The following is a 17821-nucleotide window of genomic DNA, read 5'->3' on the forward strand; positions in this document are numbered from 1 at the left end:
CCTTGAAGAATGGACATAATTTAAACCTTAAGGGATATGAAACTAATAGAACACTGTTCATTATATTTGAATAAAAACTTTAAACACACAAAAAAATTATAACTTACACCTAAGGAATAGATGCAAAAGGAAGATGATAGTTCTCTCAAAAAATAGGGAAATAAGGGACATTTTATTTTATACAAAAGTCAGAATAAAAATTGTAATATAAAAAAATCTGTCCTTACACTTCTGCCATTATATGAATGGGATAGTTTAGAGTCATATTTAAAAATGAAGAGTTAAGAATATTTTTATTTTTTAATTTTTATTTTTTTTATTGATTCAAGTACCAATTTATTTTTTTTCAATATATGAAATTTATTGTCAAATTGGTTTCCATACAACACCCAGTGCTCATCCCAAAAGGTGCCCTCCTCAATACCCATCACCCACCCTCCCCTCCCTCCCACTCCCCATCAACCCTCAGTTTGTTCTCAGTTTTTAAGAGTCTCTTATGCTTTGGCTCTCTACCACTCTAACCTCTTTCTTTTTTTCCTTCCCCTCCCCCATGGGTTTCTGTTAAGTTTCTCAGGATCCACGTAAGAGTGAAAACATATGGTATCTGTCTTTCTCTGTATGGCTTATTTCACTTAGCATCACACTCTCCAGTTCCATCCATGTTGCTACAAAGGGCCATATTTCATTCTTTCTCATTGCCACGTAGTACTCCATTGTGTATATAAACCACAATTTCTTTATCCATTCATCAGTTGATGGACATTTAGGCTCTTTCCATAATTTGGCTATTATTGAGAGTGCTGCTATAAACATTGGGGTACAAGTGCCCCTATACATCAGTACTCCTGTATCCCTTGGGTAAATTCCTAGCAGTGCTACTGCTGGGTCATAGGGTAGGTCTATTTTTAATTTTCTGAGGGACCTCCACACTGTTTTCCAGAGTGGCTGCACCAGTTTGCATTCCCACCAACAGTGCAAGAGGGTTCCCGTTTCTCCACATCCTCGCCAGCATCTACAGTCTCCTGATTTATTCATTTTGGCCACTCTGACTGGCGTGAGGTGATATCTGAGTGTGGTTTTGATTTGTATTTCCCTGATGAGGAGTGACGTTGAGCATCTTTTCATGTGCCTGTTGGCCATCCGGATGTCTTCTTTAGAGAAGTGTCTTTTCATGTTTTCTGCCCATTTCTTCACTGGGTTATTTGTTTTTCGGGTGTGGAGTTTGGTGAGCTCTTTATAGATTTTGGATACTAGCTCTTTGTCCGATATGTCATTTGCAAATATCTTTTCCCATTCCGTTGGTTGCCTTTTAGTTTTGTTGGTTGTTTCCTTTGCTGTACAGCTTTTCATCTTCATAAGGTCCCAGTAGTTCATTTTTACTTTTAATTCCCTTGCCTTTGGGGATGTGTCAAGTAAGAAATTGCTATGGCTGAAGTCAGAGAGGTCTTTTCCTGCTTTCTCCTCTAGGGTTTTGATGGTTTCCTGTCTCACATTCAGGTCCTTTATCCATTTTGAGTTTATTTTTGTGAATGGTGTGAGAAAATGGTCTAGTTTCAATCTTCTGCATATTGCTGTCCAGTTCTCCCAGCACCATTTGTTAAAGAGACTGTCTTTTTTCATTGGATATTCTTTCCTTCTTTGTCAAAGATTAGTTGGCCATACGTTTGTGGGCCTAGTTCTGGGGTTTCTATTCTATTCCATTGGTCTATGTGTCTGTTTTTGTGCCAATACCATGCTGTCTTGATGATTACAGCTTTGTGGTAGAGGCTAAAGTCTGGGATTGAGATGCCTCCTGCTTTGGTCATCTTCTTCAAAATTACTTTGGCTATTCAGGGCCTTTTGTGGTTCCGTATGAATTTTAGGATTGCTTGTACTAGTTTTGAGAAGAATGCTGGTGCAATTTTGATTGGGATTGCATTGAATGTGTAGATAGCTTTGGGTAGTATTGACATTTTGACAGTATTTATTCTTCCAATCCATGAGCACGGAATGTTTTTCCATTTCTTTATATCTTCTTCAATTTCCTTCATAAGCTTTCTATAGTTTTCAGCATACAGATCTTTTACATCTTTGGTTAGATTTATTCCTAGGTATTTTATGTTTCTTGGTGCAATTGTGAATGGGATCCGTTTCTTTATTTGTCTTTCTGTTGCTTCATTATTAGTGTATAAGAATGCAACTGATTTCTGTACATTGATTTTGTATCCTGCAACTTTGCTGAATTCATGTATCAGTTCTAGCAGACTTCTGGTGGAGTCTATCAGATTTTTCATGTATAATATCATGTCATCTGCAAAAAGTGAAAGCTTAACTTCAACTTTGCCAATTTTGATGCCTTTGATTTCCTTTTGTTGTCTGATTGCTGATGCTGGAACTTCCAACACTATGTTAAACAACAGCGGTGAGGTGGACATCCCTGTCGTGTTCCTGATCTCAGGGAAAAAGCTCTCAGTTTTTCCCCATTGAGGATGATGTTAGCTGTGGGCTTTTCATAAATGGCTTTTATGATGTTTAAGTATGTTCCTTCTATCCAGACTTTCTCGAGGGTTTTTATTAAGAAAGGTTGCTGAATTTTGTCAAATGCCTTTTCTGCATCGATTGACAGAATCATATGGTTCTTATCTTTTCTTTTATTAATGTGATGTATCACATTGATTGATTTGCGAATGTTGAACCAGCCCTGCATCCCAGGAATGAATCCCACTTGATCATGGTGAATAATTCTTTTTATATGCTGTTGAATTCGATTTGCTACTATCTTATTGGGAATTTTTACATCCATATTCATCAGGGATATTGGCCTGTAGTTCTCTTTTTTTACTGGGTCTCTGTCTGGTTTAGGAATCAAAGTAATGCTGGCTTCATAGAATGAGTCTGGAAGTTTTCCTTCCCTTTCTATTTTCTGGAATAGCTTGAGAAGGATAGGTATTATCTCTGCTTTAAACGTCTGGTAGAACTCCCCTGGGAAGCCATCTGGTCCTGGACTCTTATTTGTTGGGAGATTTTTGATGACTGATTCAATTTCTTCGCTGGTTATGGGTCTGTTCAAGCTTTCTGTTTCCTCCTGATTGAGTTTTGGAAGAGTGTGGGTGTTTAGAAATTTGTCCATTTCTTCCAGGTTGTCCAGTTTGTTGGCATATAATTTTTCATAGTATTCCCTGATAATTGCTTGTATTTCTGAGGGATTGGTTGTAATAATTCCATTTTCATTCATGATTTTATCTATTTGGGTCATCTCCCTTTTCTTTTTAAGAAGCCTGGCTAGAGGTTTATCAATTTTATTTTTTCAAAAAACCAACTCTTGGTTTCATTGATCTGCTCTACAGTGTTTTTAGATTCTATATTGTTTATTTCTGCTCTGATCTTTATTATTTCTCTTCTTCTGCTGGATTTAGGCTATCTTTGCTGTTCTGCTTCTGTTTCCTTTAGGTGTGCTGTTAGATTTTGTATTTGGGATTTTTCTTGTTTCTTGAGATAGGCCTGGATTGCAATGTATTTTCCTCTCAGGACTGCCTTCGCTGCATCCCAAAGCGTTTGGATTGTTGTATTTTCATTTTCATTTGTTTCCATATATTTTTAAATTTCTTCTCTAACTACCTGGTTGACCCATTCATTTAGTATGGTGTTCTTTAACCTCCATGCTTTTGGAGGTTTTCCAGACTTTTTCCTGTTGTTGATTTCAGCTTCATAGCATTGTGGTCTGAAAGTATGCATGGTATGATCTCAATTCTTGTATACTTATGAAGGGCTGTTTTGTGACCCAGTATGTGATCTATCTTGGAGAATGTTCCATGTGCACTCGAGAAGAAAGTATCTTCTGTTGCTTTGGGATGCAGAGTTCTAAATATATCTGTCAGGTCCATCTGATCCAATGTATCATTCAGAGCCCTTGTTTCTTTATTGACCGTGTGTCTAGATGATCTGTCCATTTCTGTAAGTGGAGTGTTAAAGTCCCCTGCAATTACCACATTCTTATCAATAAGGTTGCTTATGTTTGTGAGTAATTGTTTTATATATTTGGGGACGCCCGTATTCGGTGCATAGACATTTATAATTGTTAGCTCTTCCTGATGGATAGACCCTGTGATTATTATATAATGCCCTTCTTCATCTCTTGTTACAGCCTTTAATTTAAAGTCTAGTTTGTCTGATATAAGTATGGCTACTCCAGCTTTCTTTTGACTTCCAGTGGCATGATAAATAGTTCTCCATCCCCTCACTCTCAATTTGAAGGTGTCCTCAGGTCTAAAATGAGTCTCTTGTAGACAGCATATAGATGGGTCTTGTTTTTTTATCCATTCTGATACCCTATGTCTTTTGGTTGGCGCATTTAGTCCATTTACATTCAGTGTTATTATAGAAAGATATGGGTTTAGAGTCATTGTGATGTCTGTAGGTTTCATGCTTGTAGCAATGTCTCTGGTACTTTGTCTCACAGGATCCCCCTTAGGATCTCTTGTAGGGCTGGTTTAGTGGTGACAAATTCCTTCAGTTTTTGTTTGTTTGGGAAGACCTTTATCTCTCCTTCTATTCTAAATGACAGACTTGCTGGATAAAGGATTCTCGGCTGCATATTTTTTCTGTTCATCACATTGAAGATCTCCTGCCATTCCTTTCTGGCCTGCCAAGTTTCAGTGGAGAGATCGGTCACGAGTCTTATAGGTCTCCCTTTATATGTTAGAGCACATTTATCTCTAGCTCCTTTCAGAATTTTCTCTTTATCCTTGTATTTTGCCAGTTTCACTATGATATGTCGTGCAGAAGATCGATTCAAGTTACGTCTGAAGGGAGTTCTCTGTGCCTCTTGGATTTCAATGCCTTTTTCCTTCCCCAGATCCGGGAATTTCGCAGCTATTATTTCTTCAAGTACACCTTTCAGCACCTTTCCCTCTCTCTTCCTCCTCTGGAATACCAATTATGCGTATATTATTTCTCTTTGTGCATCACTTAGTTCTCTAATTTTCCCCTCATACTCCTGGATTTTTTTTATCTCTCTTTTTCTCAGCTTCTTCTTTTTCCCTAATTTTATCTTCTAGTTCACCTATTCTCTCCTCTGCCTCTTCAATCCGAGCCCTAGTTGTCTCCATTTTATTTTGCAACTCATTGATAGCATTTTTTAGCTCCTCCTGGCTGTTCCTTAGTCCCTTGATCTCTGTAGCAAGAGATTCTCTGCTGTCCTTTATACTGTTTTCAAGCCCAGAGATTAATTTTAGGACTATTATTCTAAATTCACTTTCTGTTATATTGTTTAAATCATTTTTGATCAGTTCGTTAGCTGTTATTATTTCCTGGACGTTTTTCTGAGGGGAATTCTTCTGTTTCGTCATTTTGGATAGTCCCTGGAGTGGTGCGGGACTGTGGGGCACTTCCCCTGTGCTGTCTTGAACAACTTGCATTGGTGGGAGGGGCCGCAGTCAGACCTGATGTCTGCCCCCAGCCCACCGCTGGGGCCACAGTCAGACTGGTGTGTGCCTTCTCTTCCCCTCTCCTAGGGGCGGGATTCACTGTGGGGTGGCGTGGCCCGTCTGGGCTACTTGCACACTGCCAGGCTTGTGGTGCTGGGGATCTGGCGTATTAGCTGGGGTGGATCAGCAAGGTGCACAGGGGCGGGAGGGGCAGGCTCAGCTCGCTTTTCCTTCGGAGATCCACTTCGGGAGGGGCCCTGCGGCACGGGGAGGGAGTCAGACCCGCCGGAGGGATGGATCCACAGAAGCACAGCGTTGGGTGTTTGCACAGTGCAAGCAAGTTCCGTGACGGGAACTGGTTCCCTTTGGGATTTTAGCTGGGGGATGGGCAAGGGAGATGGCGCTGGCGAGCGCCTTTGTTCCCCGCCAAGCTGAGCTCTGTCATCCAGGCCTCAACAACTCTCCCTCCCGTTGTCCTCCAGCCCTCCCGTTCTCCGGGCAGAGCTGTTAGCTTATAACCTTCCAGAAGCCAAGTCCCTCTTGCTGTCGGAACACACTCAGTCTGGCCCCTCTGCTTTTGCAAGCCAGACTAGGGGCTCTGCTTGGCCAGCGGGCCGCCCCTCTGCCCGGCTCCCTCCGGCCAGTCCGTCGAGCGCGCACCGCCTCTCCACCCTTCCTACTCTCTTCCGTGGGCTTCTCGTCTGCGCTTGGCTCTGAGACTCTGTTCTGCTAGTATTCTGGCGGTTTTCTGGGTTATTTAGGCAGATGTAGGTGGAATCTAAGTGATCAGCAGGACGCGCGGTGAGCCCAGCATCCTCCTACGCCGCCATCTTCCCAGGATCCTCCAAGAATATTTTTAAAAATTTAAGGGTTTGAAGGGAGAAGAGAATGCCAAGCAAAGCCAGTATTTTTGGAAAAAAAAAAAAAAAAGCAATTATAAATTTGCATGACATGTTTGAGGCAGGTGAATTTTCCCAGTATAACTGAATGGAAGGATAGAAGGGGAGCAGGAAAAGGGAACCGGAGACGAGTGGTGGTTTTCTTTAATATCAACTAAGAGGAGTTCAGATTCTCTTTCTCTAGGCAGCATGTAGCCATCAGATGATTTCTGTCAGTTCTGTGACACATTCTCATCTGTGTTTTAGAAAGATAACTCTGGCACAAGTGTGAAGGAAAGACTGAAATGGTCAGAAATTAGAGAACAGGAGACCAGTTAATGTTAGGTAGGGTTGCCAGAGTGAAAGGAAGAAAAACAAAATAGCTTTTTAAATTTTTTTTAAATTGAGGTATAATTGACATACAATATCCTATTAGTTTCAAGTGTACATCATAGTGATTCGATAGTTTCATTTAAAAATAATTCCTATGATGAATCTTAGTTACCATCTGTCACCATACAATTATTACAATATTTTTTACTATATTCCCTATGCTGTACTTTTTATCCTCGTGACTTATTTATTTTATAACTGGAAGTTTGTACCTCTTAGTCCCCTCTACCTATTTAAATCTGAATTTCAGATAAAGAACAAATAATTTTTTGTATAAATATTGTTCATGCAATGTATTTTATCTGGCAATACTAAGTTAGGAGACTATTGCACTAGTCCAAGCAACAAAAGAATATGGCAGTGACAGTGGTAACAATGTGAAGGAGGGAACAGAAAATAAGTAGCTGAAGAGAAGGAACCAACAATTGAGGTTCACACCCAAGTGACTATGGGGATTATGAGAACAATATTGGAAAGGACAGAGATTTCTTTCTTGGGTGAGTAGAAGAATGGTACCGTTTCCTGAAATAGGAAATGTCCAAAAATAAATAAAGAGTAAATATGGACTAGAAGATTCTGACATTAGATGTGTTGAGGTTCTGGCTTCCAGAAAGCCATATGAAGGTGGAAATTCTCATCGGGGTCTGAATCAGATTTGAAAATCATCAGCATACAGGTGACAGTTGGAGCCACTAGAGTTGCTGTGTTCTCCCAAACAGAAGGCAGAGTAAACAAAGGGCATGAAAAAGGCTCAGAGAGAACCCTCATCTAGTTAAAGGTAGAAGGCATATATATAGACAAAGGATACTGAGAAAGGACATAAAGATATGTGGGAGGAAGGTGCCATTCTGCACTGAAGAAGGAAGGGAAGAGTGTGGTTTGGGGGTGGGGATCAGCAGTGCAGGGAATGCCACAGAGAGGCCACCCAGGATAGGGACCGAGAGCCCCCCCACTGACTTCGGAGAGAGTATCCCCCATGGTGTGGTGCATGGGAAACCCAGGTATGTAAAGTTAAAAGAAATAAAGACATGTGTCACTGAAAAAGGACCATTCCTTCAAGAAATTCATCAGTAAATAGAAGAAAAGAAATGGGGTCTAAGATCTTGAGGTTTAGAAAGCAGAATCTAACAAAGGTGGTTTTCACATAGGATAGGATTTAATAGGACAGAACAGTAGGGTAAGATTGGGTAGGATAAGACTGGACCTGTAGAAAGACTTTAAAACTTTGGTAGCTGATGGAGAAGAAAGCAATATGGGAAGAGATCTAAGATTTGGTAGACAATTTATAATGGCACCTTAGGAAAATCAGTGCCTGGTTGTTAATCTAGGGAAGATCATACTCCCTTCCTGTCTGGCCCTGCCTATATGTTCTTCCTGGTTTCATCCCTGGGTTCATATCCATCTACTGTGCCTATTTCTGGAAAATTTGCTCAACTTTCAAAATTCGGTTCTGGTCTGTTTCCTTCATTCATACATTCATTCATTCATTCAACAGAAATTCATGGAGGGCCACTATCCAACACTGTTCTTAGAACCAGAATGCAGTGAATACGACAAAAATAACCTAACGTACATCATTCATTCATTATTCCTTCAACATATTTATTGAACATCTCCCATAGCCCACACTGTATCTCTTTTCTCTGAATTTTGACTGCAATTATGGCAGCACAATACAGTTTACCACTAATTATCCTTCTTTGGTGTATATTAACCTTGTTTTCTTTGCTAAATTACAAATTTTTTGAGGTTGGGGCCTATTTTCCCTTAAGCCCAATGCCCTATACATAGTAAATAACAAAATCACTTTCCCAATATAAATAAGTATCTTAAAAGCTACTTAAAACAGGACTCAAAATATTTTAAAACTGACTGTCCATCTAGTATTTATTGAAATCTTCTATATTTGAATTGCTGTACAAAATGCCCCTTGAGTCATACCTTTCCACAATACATCAAAGCGAATGAAACTGAAGAAGGAATCTGTATCTTTCTGTACGAGCTGCTGTCACAGAAACTTCACAGAACTGATAAATTGCCCCCAGAGGGATCTTTTAGATAAAGTCTGTCATCCTTTTAAAGTCTTGGCTCCTTTTGGACTTTCTTCTTCTGTCATTCTGGGCTGGATGAGCTCTCAAGTGTGTTTCAGCTCCCTCTGAAAGGCAGGTGAAGTTCACGAACTGTTCTTAAGAGAGCAGAGATTTACAGGGAACAAATCAATGAAATTAGAGAGTACTGATGGTTCAGTCCCTATGTCTCTGGGTATGTTGCTTAAATCCACACTGCCTGTGACTTTTCACCTTTTCTTTGTTCTTTTTTGTAAGTCTTTAGTATGTCCTTAATAAAGAAGTTACATTTTTTTAGATGGGAATTTAGTTTTCATGCAGATCTTTTCCCCCAGAGACAGTCATTTAGGATGACTTTCCTAGCTATATTTAACCATAATATAGAAGTATGTAAGGAAATGCTAAAAATTATGACAGCAGATATCAGAATCCTGAAGGTTTTCTCTACCATTTGTTGCCCTTGAACAAGGACATCCTAACATCTGTTAGGTTGAGGGTAACATTATCACCATATCTTCAGATTAGTTAACTCAATAAAATTTATTATATGCCACGTTATATATGTCTAACAGGTGTAACATGCTATATTTCTATGCTTTGTGACTGCCACCATCCAAGTTACTTCTGTTATTATGATCCTTCTTATGCTAATTAAGGTCTAGCTTTCTTACTTAAAACATCACATATTAGCAATTTCTCCTGATCGACCCCAATAACCCAGGATGAAATGGAGCTAGACATTCCTCCTTTCCTTCCTCCCTCTCTCCCTCCCCCACTGCTCCATCAGTCCATCTTTCTTTTCTTTTCTTTTTTCTTTTCTCCTCTCTTCCTTTTTCTTTCTCTCTTTGTCTCTTTCTCTCTTTCGTTCTTCCTACAGATGGTGTTCTAGAGTTTTGAGGTTGCCTTACTGTCACCATAGAGTATTAGCAGCAGAAATTGCCTATAGATGAAAATTAACATTAATGGTGATTAATTTAAAAACTGGAGGGCATTTTTTGAAAGAGTAATAACATTAAGAGTTAATGTTATAATTTTTGGACCATAAGGATAGAATATTTTCCAGGAAATCCATGTACATACCTACATTCCTGCTATTGTGATTGCTGCTGTTATGAATGATAATGGTAGGTGGGGAGACATTTCTGGTTACACATGTAATCCTTTAAAATCCAGTTTCTGCAGACAGTTCATAGAAGCCAGCAATAGTAAGGATTATTGGCTGAATGCAGTAGTGAAAAGAATAGAGGGTCAAGGGCTAAAAGACATACCATTGACTCATGGCTTTTCCACCAATTAGTTGAATGGTTTTCAGTTTCAGGTACCTGTTCTGTTACTCAGTTTTGTCATCAGGATGATCTTAGTTACTTCTCAGTTCTAATGTTCCATTGTTTCATTTGACTGTAAAGTAGAGTGATACAGAATATTTATAGTTTGCACTCTCCGACAACCAAATGAGGTACCAGAAGTAAAAATGAAAAATGTAAGATGAACTGCATTTAAAATACAAATACCAAATATATGCTAAACTATTGAAGATACTGTGTGCAACAGTTTAAATATTACCACTTCAAAAATAGTTGATCATTTTTAAAAAACCATTATCAATAGGTTCCGAATTTTGGCCATTAAGACCTTAAATGTAAGGAAGCGATAGTTTATTAAAAAGCAGAGTACATCTTTTTAATGTGGGTTAAAATATGGACAGGTTCCACAGCTCATTGCAGACCGTCATTTGAGCAGTCTCACGAAGCACGATAGTTAACTTTGGCCTTCCCAGATATCAAGTCTTTGATCTTTAGCATGGCTCTGAACTATCTTTACAAATTATTTCCTTGGATCTAGTTAATTTTATTTATGGTCATTCTTAAGTGACATCTGGTTTCTGTTGTTATTTTTTTTATTTGAAAGCTAACACTATACCTGTTTATGGATGCAGTTAAGTTAACAACTTAAAATTTTTGTTTTGTACAGGAGGAATTTGTGACCCTGGAGATTCTCATGAAAATGATGTCACCTTGTATGCAAAGATTGAAGGAAGAAAAGAGCACATTACACTGGATACTCTTTCCTATTCCTCATATAAGGTATATATGCCAATCCATGTGCCAAATGGCCCCACTGTAGACTTCCCTAGACAAGTCAAAGTCAAAGCCATGAAGACCAAGCTAGATGCAGAAGAGAACACTCTGTTCTAGAAGCCCAGAAATTTGCCAGATTTCTTAAAAAGTGACATGGACATTGTAATACTCACTTTTCCCCCCTGATACAAAGGAAAAATGAGGTTTTATTGGGAAAAATGAATTAGACCCCACCAGAGATTATAAGATGGGAGACCAGTACTCTGACAATGATTTTTGTACCCAAGAAAGCCCTAAAAGTGGTTCTAATTATAAAGCTTCACAGACTTGTTATCAGGCATCATGGGCATTTTTCCAGCATTTTAAGATTTCCTAGGCAGAAGACATTGTGTAAGTACAGATTATTACTACTTTTGCTTTGCTTTGCTTGCTTTCTTTCTTTCTTTCTTTCTTTCTTTCTTTCTTTCTTTATGGCTAATTATAGCCACTGAAATTGGCCTCTTTTACTTTTCCCTTTGGATCTAGGACATCTGCAGGCTGTAGTTATGTGAAAACATCTTCAAAATTATGTGTGATGCTTGTCATTAGGTGTGGAATTATTTTTTTCTAGTGGTAGGTTTATTTGTGCTGAGACTACACTCACCCGTTCATTACTAGTTAGGCTTTTCTCCACGTTGATGGCACCCTTGGTACTATAAAGAGCTTGAACACAGCCAGCACCTAGCATTTCATGGTTTCAGTTAGAAGACAGGAGATTAACACTGAAGCTAGAATAGGGAACAACCAGAGAAGGTATACGCACACTCCATCTGCTAGGGTTACCCAAATTATCTCACATGGGATTTCATAATGGACTAGTTTTCCAGCTGTGACTAGCTAGGGTTACACCTGCTCTGGTCATCTGCACGCCACAGACCAAACGAGTTATGTAAGTTATCATGGGTTAACTTGTTGACTCTGGCAGTTAGTGCCTAGAGTCATATTTTCAGAATACCTAGTTTGGCAATGGTTGGTACCATACAAATTCACTTTAAAAGAGGACTGATGATAAAGTATTGATGCGAAGTTGCTTTTGTCTTGTGCCAAGGTCTATAAAATGGATACCTATGCTTTGGTAACTTTAAGGACCTTACACTCATTTATCTTCAGGTAGAGGGGCCCTGATCAGTACACACAGAGAGCTCCAGGTGCCTGCAAAGGAGGAGTCCTAAGTGACTCAAACAAATGCCCACTGAAGACCACATCTACTAACCGAAATAACAGATGGAACACACAAGACCTCCCCTGGTGCTTAACAAATGGCAGTTATATGCATAGTAATTGCAAGCTTGAATCTAGGAGAATTCTCACAGACTCACGTAGAGGGCATTACGAATGATTTTGGTTTCCTTTGTTCTGAAGGTTCCATCTTTAGTTTCTGTAGTCATCAATCCTGAACTTCAGACTCAGGCTACGAGATTTTGCCTAAGGCAAAAAAACCATCAAGGACATAACAGGAATGTCTGGGCTGTGGATTTTTTCCACGTCTTACCTGTTCTGCCTTCTACAATGTCTCACATGATACAGTTTTCCATTAATCTGGGATGTGGAACACATCAGCCTGGTAACAGGTAGGAAGCCCTATTTTTTGAGTGTGTGAACCAGTTAAAAGTGAACATGTGGGGGAACGTGACTGGCTCAGTTGGTAGAGCATGTGACTCTTGATCTCAGGGCTGTGAGTTGAAGCCCCATGTCGGGTGTAGAGATTACTTAAAAAATACAATCTTAAAACTAAAAAATGAACATGTGGACCTGGCTATTAAGTCGGAGTAACTTCTCAGTAGGTTTTCAGCTGAATTTTTAATGAAACATCCTTTAAAAAAAATACACACTTTCCCCCAAAGAAGAGCTCTTCAATTAATATGCAGAGTGTGATTGGATAATTTTAAGTAGAAATGACTTCGTTCTAAGAGCTCGGTCTTAGGTATCAGAAGTGTTTGCACGCGCTGTGGCAGCCATCCATGCTGACAGATTGCTGAGAGAAAAGAAAAACAAATAACTGAAGAAAAGCTTGACCCCATGTTGGTTAGTGACCCCCTAATAATAGGCACGGAAATCAATTAACACTTCAAGAGCTATGACTCCTGTGTTTCACTTCTCAGAAGTGTTGCTCGTGTCCTTTCTAAGAATTTTTTGAGTCTCACATTCACAGGATGAGGTGGCAGTGTGAGACGTGGTAATTGCCTTGCCATCTATCAAATTGGAGAGCACAGACTCAAGCTACCATTTGTTGGCTTCAAAAGATAGTTCATTTCTATAGCCGTAATTGAACCGCTTGCCCTTTGAAGGCTGGTCAGACTTCAGTGGAGGGGAGAACAAGGATTTTGGACACAGCATCTTAAAATTTGTTACACTAGTTCTGCAGGTGTTTACTGTACTTAGCCAGAGGTGAGTCATTTCATTTTGTTATCTTTGCCCTTTTTTGTTGTGCTTGTTCTGGTGTTATCAGTGTCAGCCTGGAGTTTTCCACCAACCATGGGCGTTCCTGGGCCCTCCTCCACACTGAGTGTTTACCTGAGATCTGTGCTGGACCCCACCTCCCCCACAGCACTATCTACTCCTCCGAAAACTACAGTGGGTGAGTAAATTCTCTGAGATATCAGGAGATTTGAATTCATGTTGTGACTCAAAATCTACCAAGCAGCTCGAGACTAATAGTTTTTCATAATAGGTAAGGAAGCTGCTTTCTCTTCTTCAGGTGATTTAGGAAGGATCTCATTAAAACAAACAAACAAACAAACAAACAAACAAACGACAGTAACCAGTAAATCTGATCCAGGATCACAATTTGTAGGGTTATTCATTCATTTATGCTCTTGGCTTTTATATTTTGGATATATATAACGTAAATTTAGACGTAAGTTTAAATTCTATGTAGTGATTCCATGGTTATTGCCAAAGGGCTTCTTGCCAAACTACTTACTTAGGGAAAGATGCAGCATAGAGAGGTGGAAGAAAGTTAAGCTGTGCAATTGAACCAGGTTCAAATCCTGGTTCTGCCATCTACTTGGGTAATGATATTTCCTCCCTAACTTTCCCCTTTTTCCACATAAATTAAGGACAATGATACACCCCTTTGAGGGCTGTGCAGAGAATTAAAGATGACTGCCAAATACTTACCACCTTACAGAGTAAACACTGGATAAACCAATAAAAAAATATTTCCAAGCATGGCAAAATTAAGTTGAGAATTATTTCCTTTCTTAGCCTCTATTTAAATGTGCATAGGACCAGGGAATAGCAAAAAATAGAAAGCAATCAATGCTAATCAGCCCCATGTCTGCACAGATGCTTATCCTCAAGTAATATCTAAAGTCTGAGTATTGATGTAAAAATTTCTTAAAGGAATATCTAAAAACAAAACAAATATCACTTGCTAATAAGAACAAACCCATTACTCTAGTGTGATATGAATGTTTTTAGAAGTTATATGCTTGTCTTAAAACTGTAGCCAAACTCCACAGGTGAATTTAAAGACTTTATTGCCAAACTTTAGTGCTGTCCCAAGCATACAGAAACTACAGCATCAAAAGCATGTAAAATAGGTTCAAAAGATGTGAATGTAGTTTTGAAGCTGTTTTGTGCTAAATTTCTTGCAGGTGGAACCGAGTAACGATTCCCCTTCCTAACGCAGCACTAACCAGGGACACCAGAATTCGCTGGAGACAAACGGGACCAATCCTTGGAAACATGTGGGCAATTGATAATGGTTAGTTTATGCCTGTCATAATCACATGCCATTGATGTAGAGTCTTCCTGTGCTTTTGTTCGTTGGCACAGACTTAATCACATTTCTAAGTCATGGTCTTGCGATTCATTAAACGCCCTTTCTTCCCTTTCTCCTTTGCATTCCGTTAGAAGCCCAGGGATGCACAATCAGAAAAAAAAGGGAGCAGAGTCAGCAATATTAGATGCAAGAATGTTTCAACATACAGAATTTAAAAGCCCTGAAACTCAAATTCACAGTTGATGACAGGGGGTATCCTAACATTTTCTTTGAATGTTTTACACAAAATTAACATAAATACTTACCATACTGCATGTATTAAAATAAGAGCCATTCTTCTCTTAGTAACTACCACAACATCTGGAAAGCTTATCTTTTAGATGCAGACACCACACATTAAGGGAACATCATCTCTCAAATGAAAGTTCTGAAGTGAAACCTCTACCTCCTTCTCAGAAAACTGTATAACAAGAAAATTTAGATATACATAAAATATCCTATCTTATCATTAATTTTTAAACAAATTGTTGATCATTTTTGCATAACTTTAAAGCCAATGTCACTTATAACAGGTGCACATGAGAGAAGATATTTTAAGTTATTGGGATGCATGACTCAATTTCTTATATTTGTTATTAATAGTCTGTTTTTCTTAATAATTCTAATTACAGGAAGTGTCATCGATTTCCTGTTTTCAGAGTATATCAATTTGACTGAAAAGTTATACTACAAGGAAGTAGAAAGGGAGGGAAGGAGGGACAAAATGTCAATACTTAAGCAAACTTAGCATAGCCACTGACTTTGATCGATTTTATAAAGTAGGAAAAGCCTACCTCATTCTTTCATGCTGATTTTCCATGTTTTAATAATCTTTTTGCTACTTTGAATAATTTAAAAATTGATACACATTTAGTGGAATACATTCTTGAAACTCAGGAATAACTTCAGGCAAGAAAACTTACTGATGAGCCAATGTAAATTCTTTAAACACTCTGTATTCAGAGAAGACCAATAAAAGGCCCGGACTTCAAAGACCACATTAGTTATATAGGTATAAACATAGTATGTTTGCAAAACCATCTAAAGGGTTAATTTGTTTAAAAGAAGTTTTGGGTGCCTGGGTGACTCAGTCGATTAAGCAAACGGCTCTTGATTTTGACTCAGATCATGATGTCATAGTTCAAGAGCTCAAGCCCCACACTGGGGCTCTGTGCTGGTGGTGAGGAGCCTGCTTAGCATTCTCTCTCTCCTCTCGCTGCCCCTCCCCTATTCTGTCTCACTCTCTCCCTCAGAATAAATAAATTAATTAATTAATTAATTTTAAAAATGCAGTTTCTCCACTGGCAGAACATTTTGCGTAGCATTTGAATTACAATGCCTGTTCACTAGTTCTAGGGAATAAGTATGTACCTCTGAATAGTGGGATATGGGTGACTTTTCCCCTGCTGTCATACTTTTACGGGTCCTATAATGAACTTATATTACTTTGATAATAATCAAAGAAATCGAAAAACCAATACTAAAGCAAATGAGGAAATTACGAGTGCTGTGAAGCACATATAAGCCTATGAAAAGAATATCTAAATTTCCTAAGCAAGGCAATTACTAAGTCAGAAAGGGTCCCACCATCTTGTTTTGAGTAGAATGAGAAAAGGTAAGAATATATGAAAAGAGCATGGTTAGCACTGTATGTCAGATGCAAAACTTGGGACAGAATCGCCTCGATTCTGTTATCATCCTATGTGTGAGGTGTTCACAAAAACAAGACCTGCTCTCCGGCTTCTTCATGAGGCTTGAAGAGGACATACACTCAGTCTTTCCCAAGAGAAATGTGTGCCAACTTGCCAAAGAACACTTCTGAAATCTCTCCCACTTCACTATGGAATGCCAAAAGGATGTCAAGGAAAACAAACATAGACAAAAAAACAGGTCAATATCCTACTTTTGTTAGATATGTTTTTCCTGCTAGTGTGTACAGAAAGTATTTTCAGAATTATCCTGAAATTCCTAGCAGAATGGAAAATCCTAGGGCAAAGTATGTTTGTTAATCACTTTCTAATATTCTCAGCTTGATTAAATTAATAATAGGGGTAAAAACAAAGCTGACCTTTCCACACTCATAGGAAAAAGGAACCTATCAACTTACTCATGCTGTGAATCCCGATGACCCCAGTGTTTGCAGGGAAGGATGACACGATTCTTTTTTTTTTTTTTTTTTAATTTTTTTTTTCAACGTTTTTTATTTATTTTTGGGACAGAGAGAGACAGAGCATGAACGGGGGAGGGGCAGAGAGAGAGAGGGAGACACAGAATCGGAAACAGCCTCCAGGCTCCGAGCCATCAGCCCAGAGCCCGACGCGGGGCTCGAACTCACGGACCGCGAGATCGTGACCTGGCTGAAGTCGGACGCTTAACCGACTGCGCCACCCAGGCGCCCCGAGGATGACACGATTCTTAATTGCAATTTTTTTCATTGACTTGAAGAGTCTTGTTTTATTGTTGAAATTTTTTTTGCAGTGGAAGCTTTTTGAACATAGGTACACTGTAGGGCAGCCTCCAGAGTGACCCTGCAAAATGCAATGAAGCACTTACAGAACTTAGAATAAATCCTTCTGCAGCCATAAAATCATGTTCTGGGAACACAGTCTGTAGGCTTTTCCAAGCTACAGAAGAGTGAAGCCCTTTCCTGATTTCTCAGCACTTTGCTGTCTAGTGGAGCCCAGCAAGGCAGATGGAGCAGGAAGGATTCTTGACCCCAATATCATGATGATCATAACTGTATGGTTCCAGGCAGCCTGCTAAGCATGAACATTTCATTTACTCTTTCCTCCAAGGATTATTATCCCACTTTAAAGAATAGGGACACTGAGGCTTAGACAGGATAAATCACTTATCCAGAGTTTCCCAAGTGAAACAGGAATTTGAATCCAGGTTTATTTGACACCTAAAACCCGTAACTTTAACCATTCAACCTACTATCTGCTCTCTTCCTCAACCATCAGTTTCCTTCAGCCAAGAGTTTTTCCTGGCCTGCTTTGCATCACACTTGAATTACTGGCTCCAGAGAACAAGTGTTTGTAGGAGCATAGGCCACAGGGAAATTTATTTTAAAATGAAATCATTTAGGGATGCCTAGGTGGCTCAGTTGGTTGAGCATTTGACTCTTGATTTTGGCTCAGGTCATGATCCCATGGTTATGGGATCCAGCCCCACATTATGCTCCACACTGAGCATG

General features: G+C 39.2%; 1 protein-coding gene across 1 annotated transcript in view; it reads left to right on the forward strand.

Moving 5' to 3' along the window:
- The window catches only part of RELN (reelin), a 532864-nt gene that overhangs the window by 344108 nt on the left and 170935 nt on the right, over positions 1-17821 (forward strand). The window contains 4 exon segments of the mRNA XM_030307797.1: positions 10714-10826; positions 12222-12430; positions 13309-13437; positions 14459-14568. Of these exon segments, the coding sequence (XP_030163657.1) occupies positions 10714-10826; positions 12222-12430; positions 13309-13437; positions 14459-14568 (561 nt within the window).

This window comes from Lynx canadensis, chromosome A2, assembly GCF_007474595.2.
Source record: "Lynx canadensis isolate LIC74 chromosome A2, mLynCan4.pri.v2, whole genome shotgun sequence".
Lineage (NCBI taxonomy): Eukaryota > Metazoa > Chordata > Mammalia > Carnivora > Felidae > Lynx > Lynx canadensis.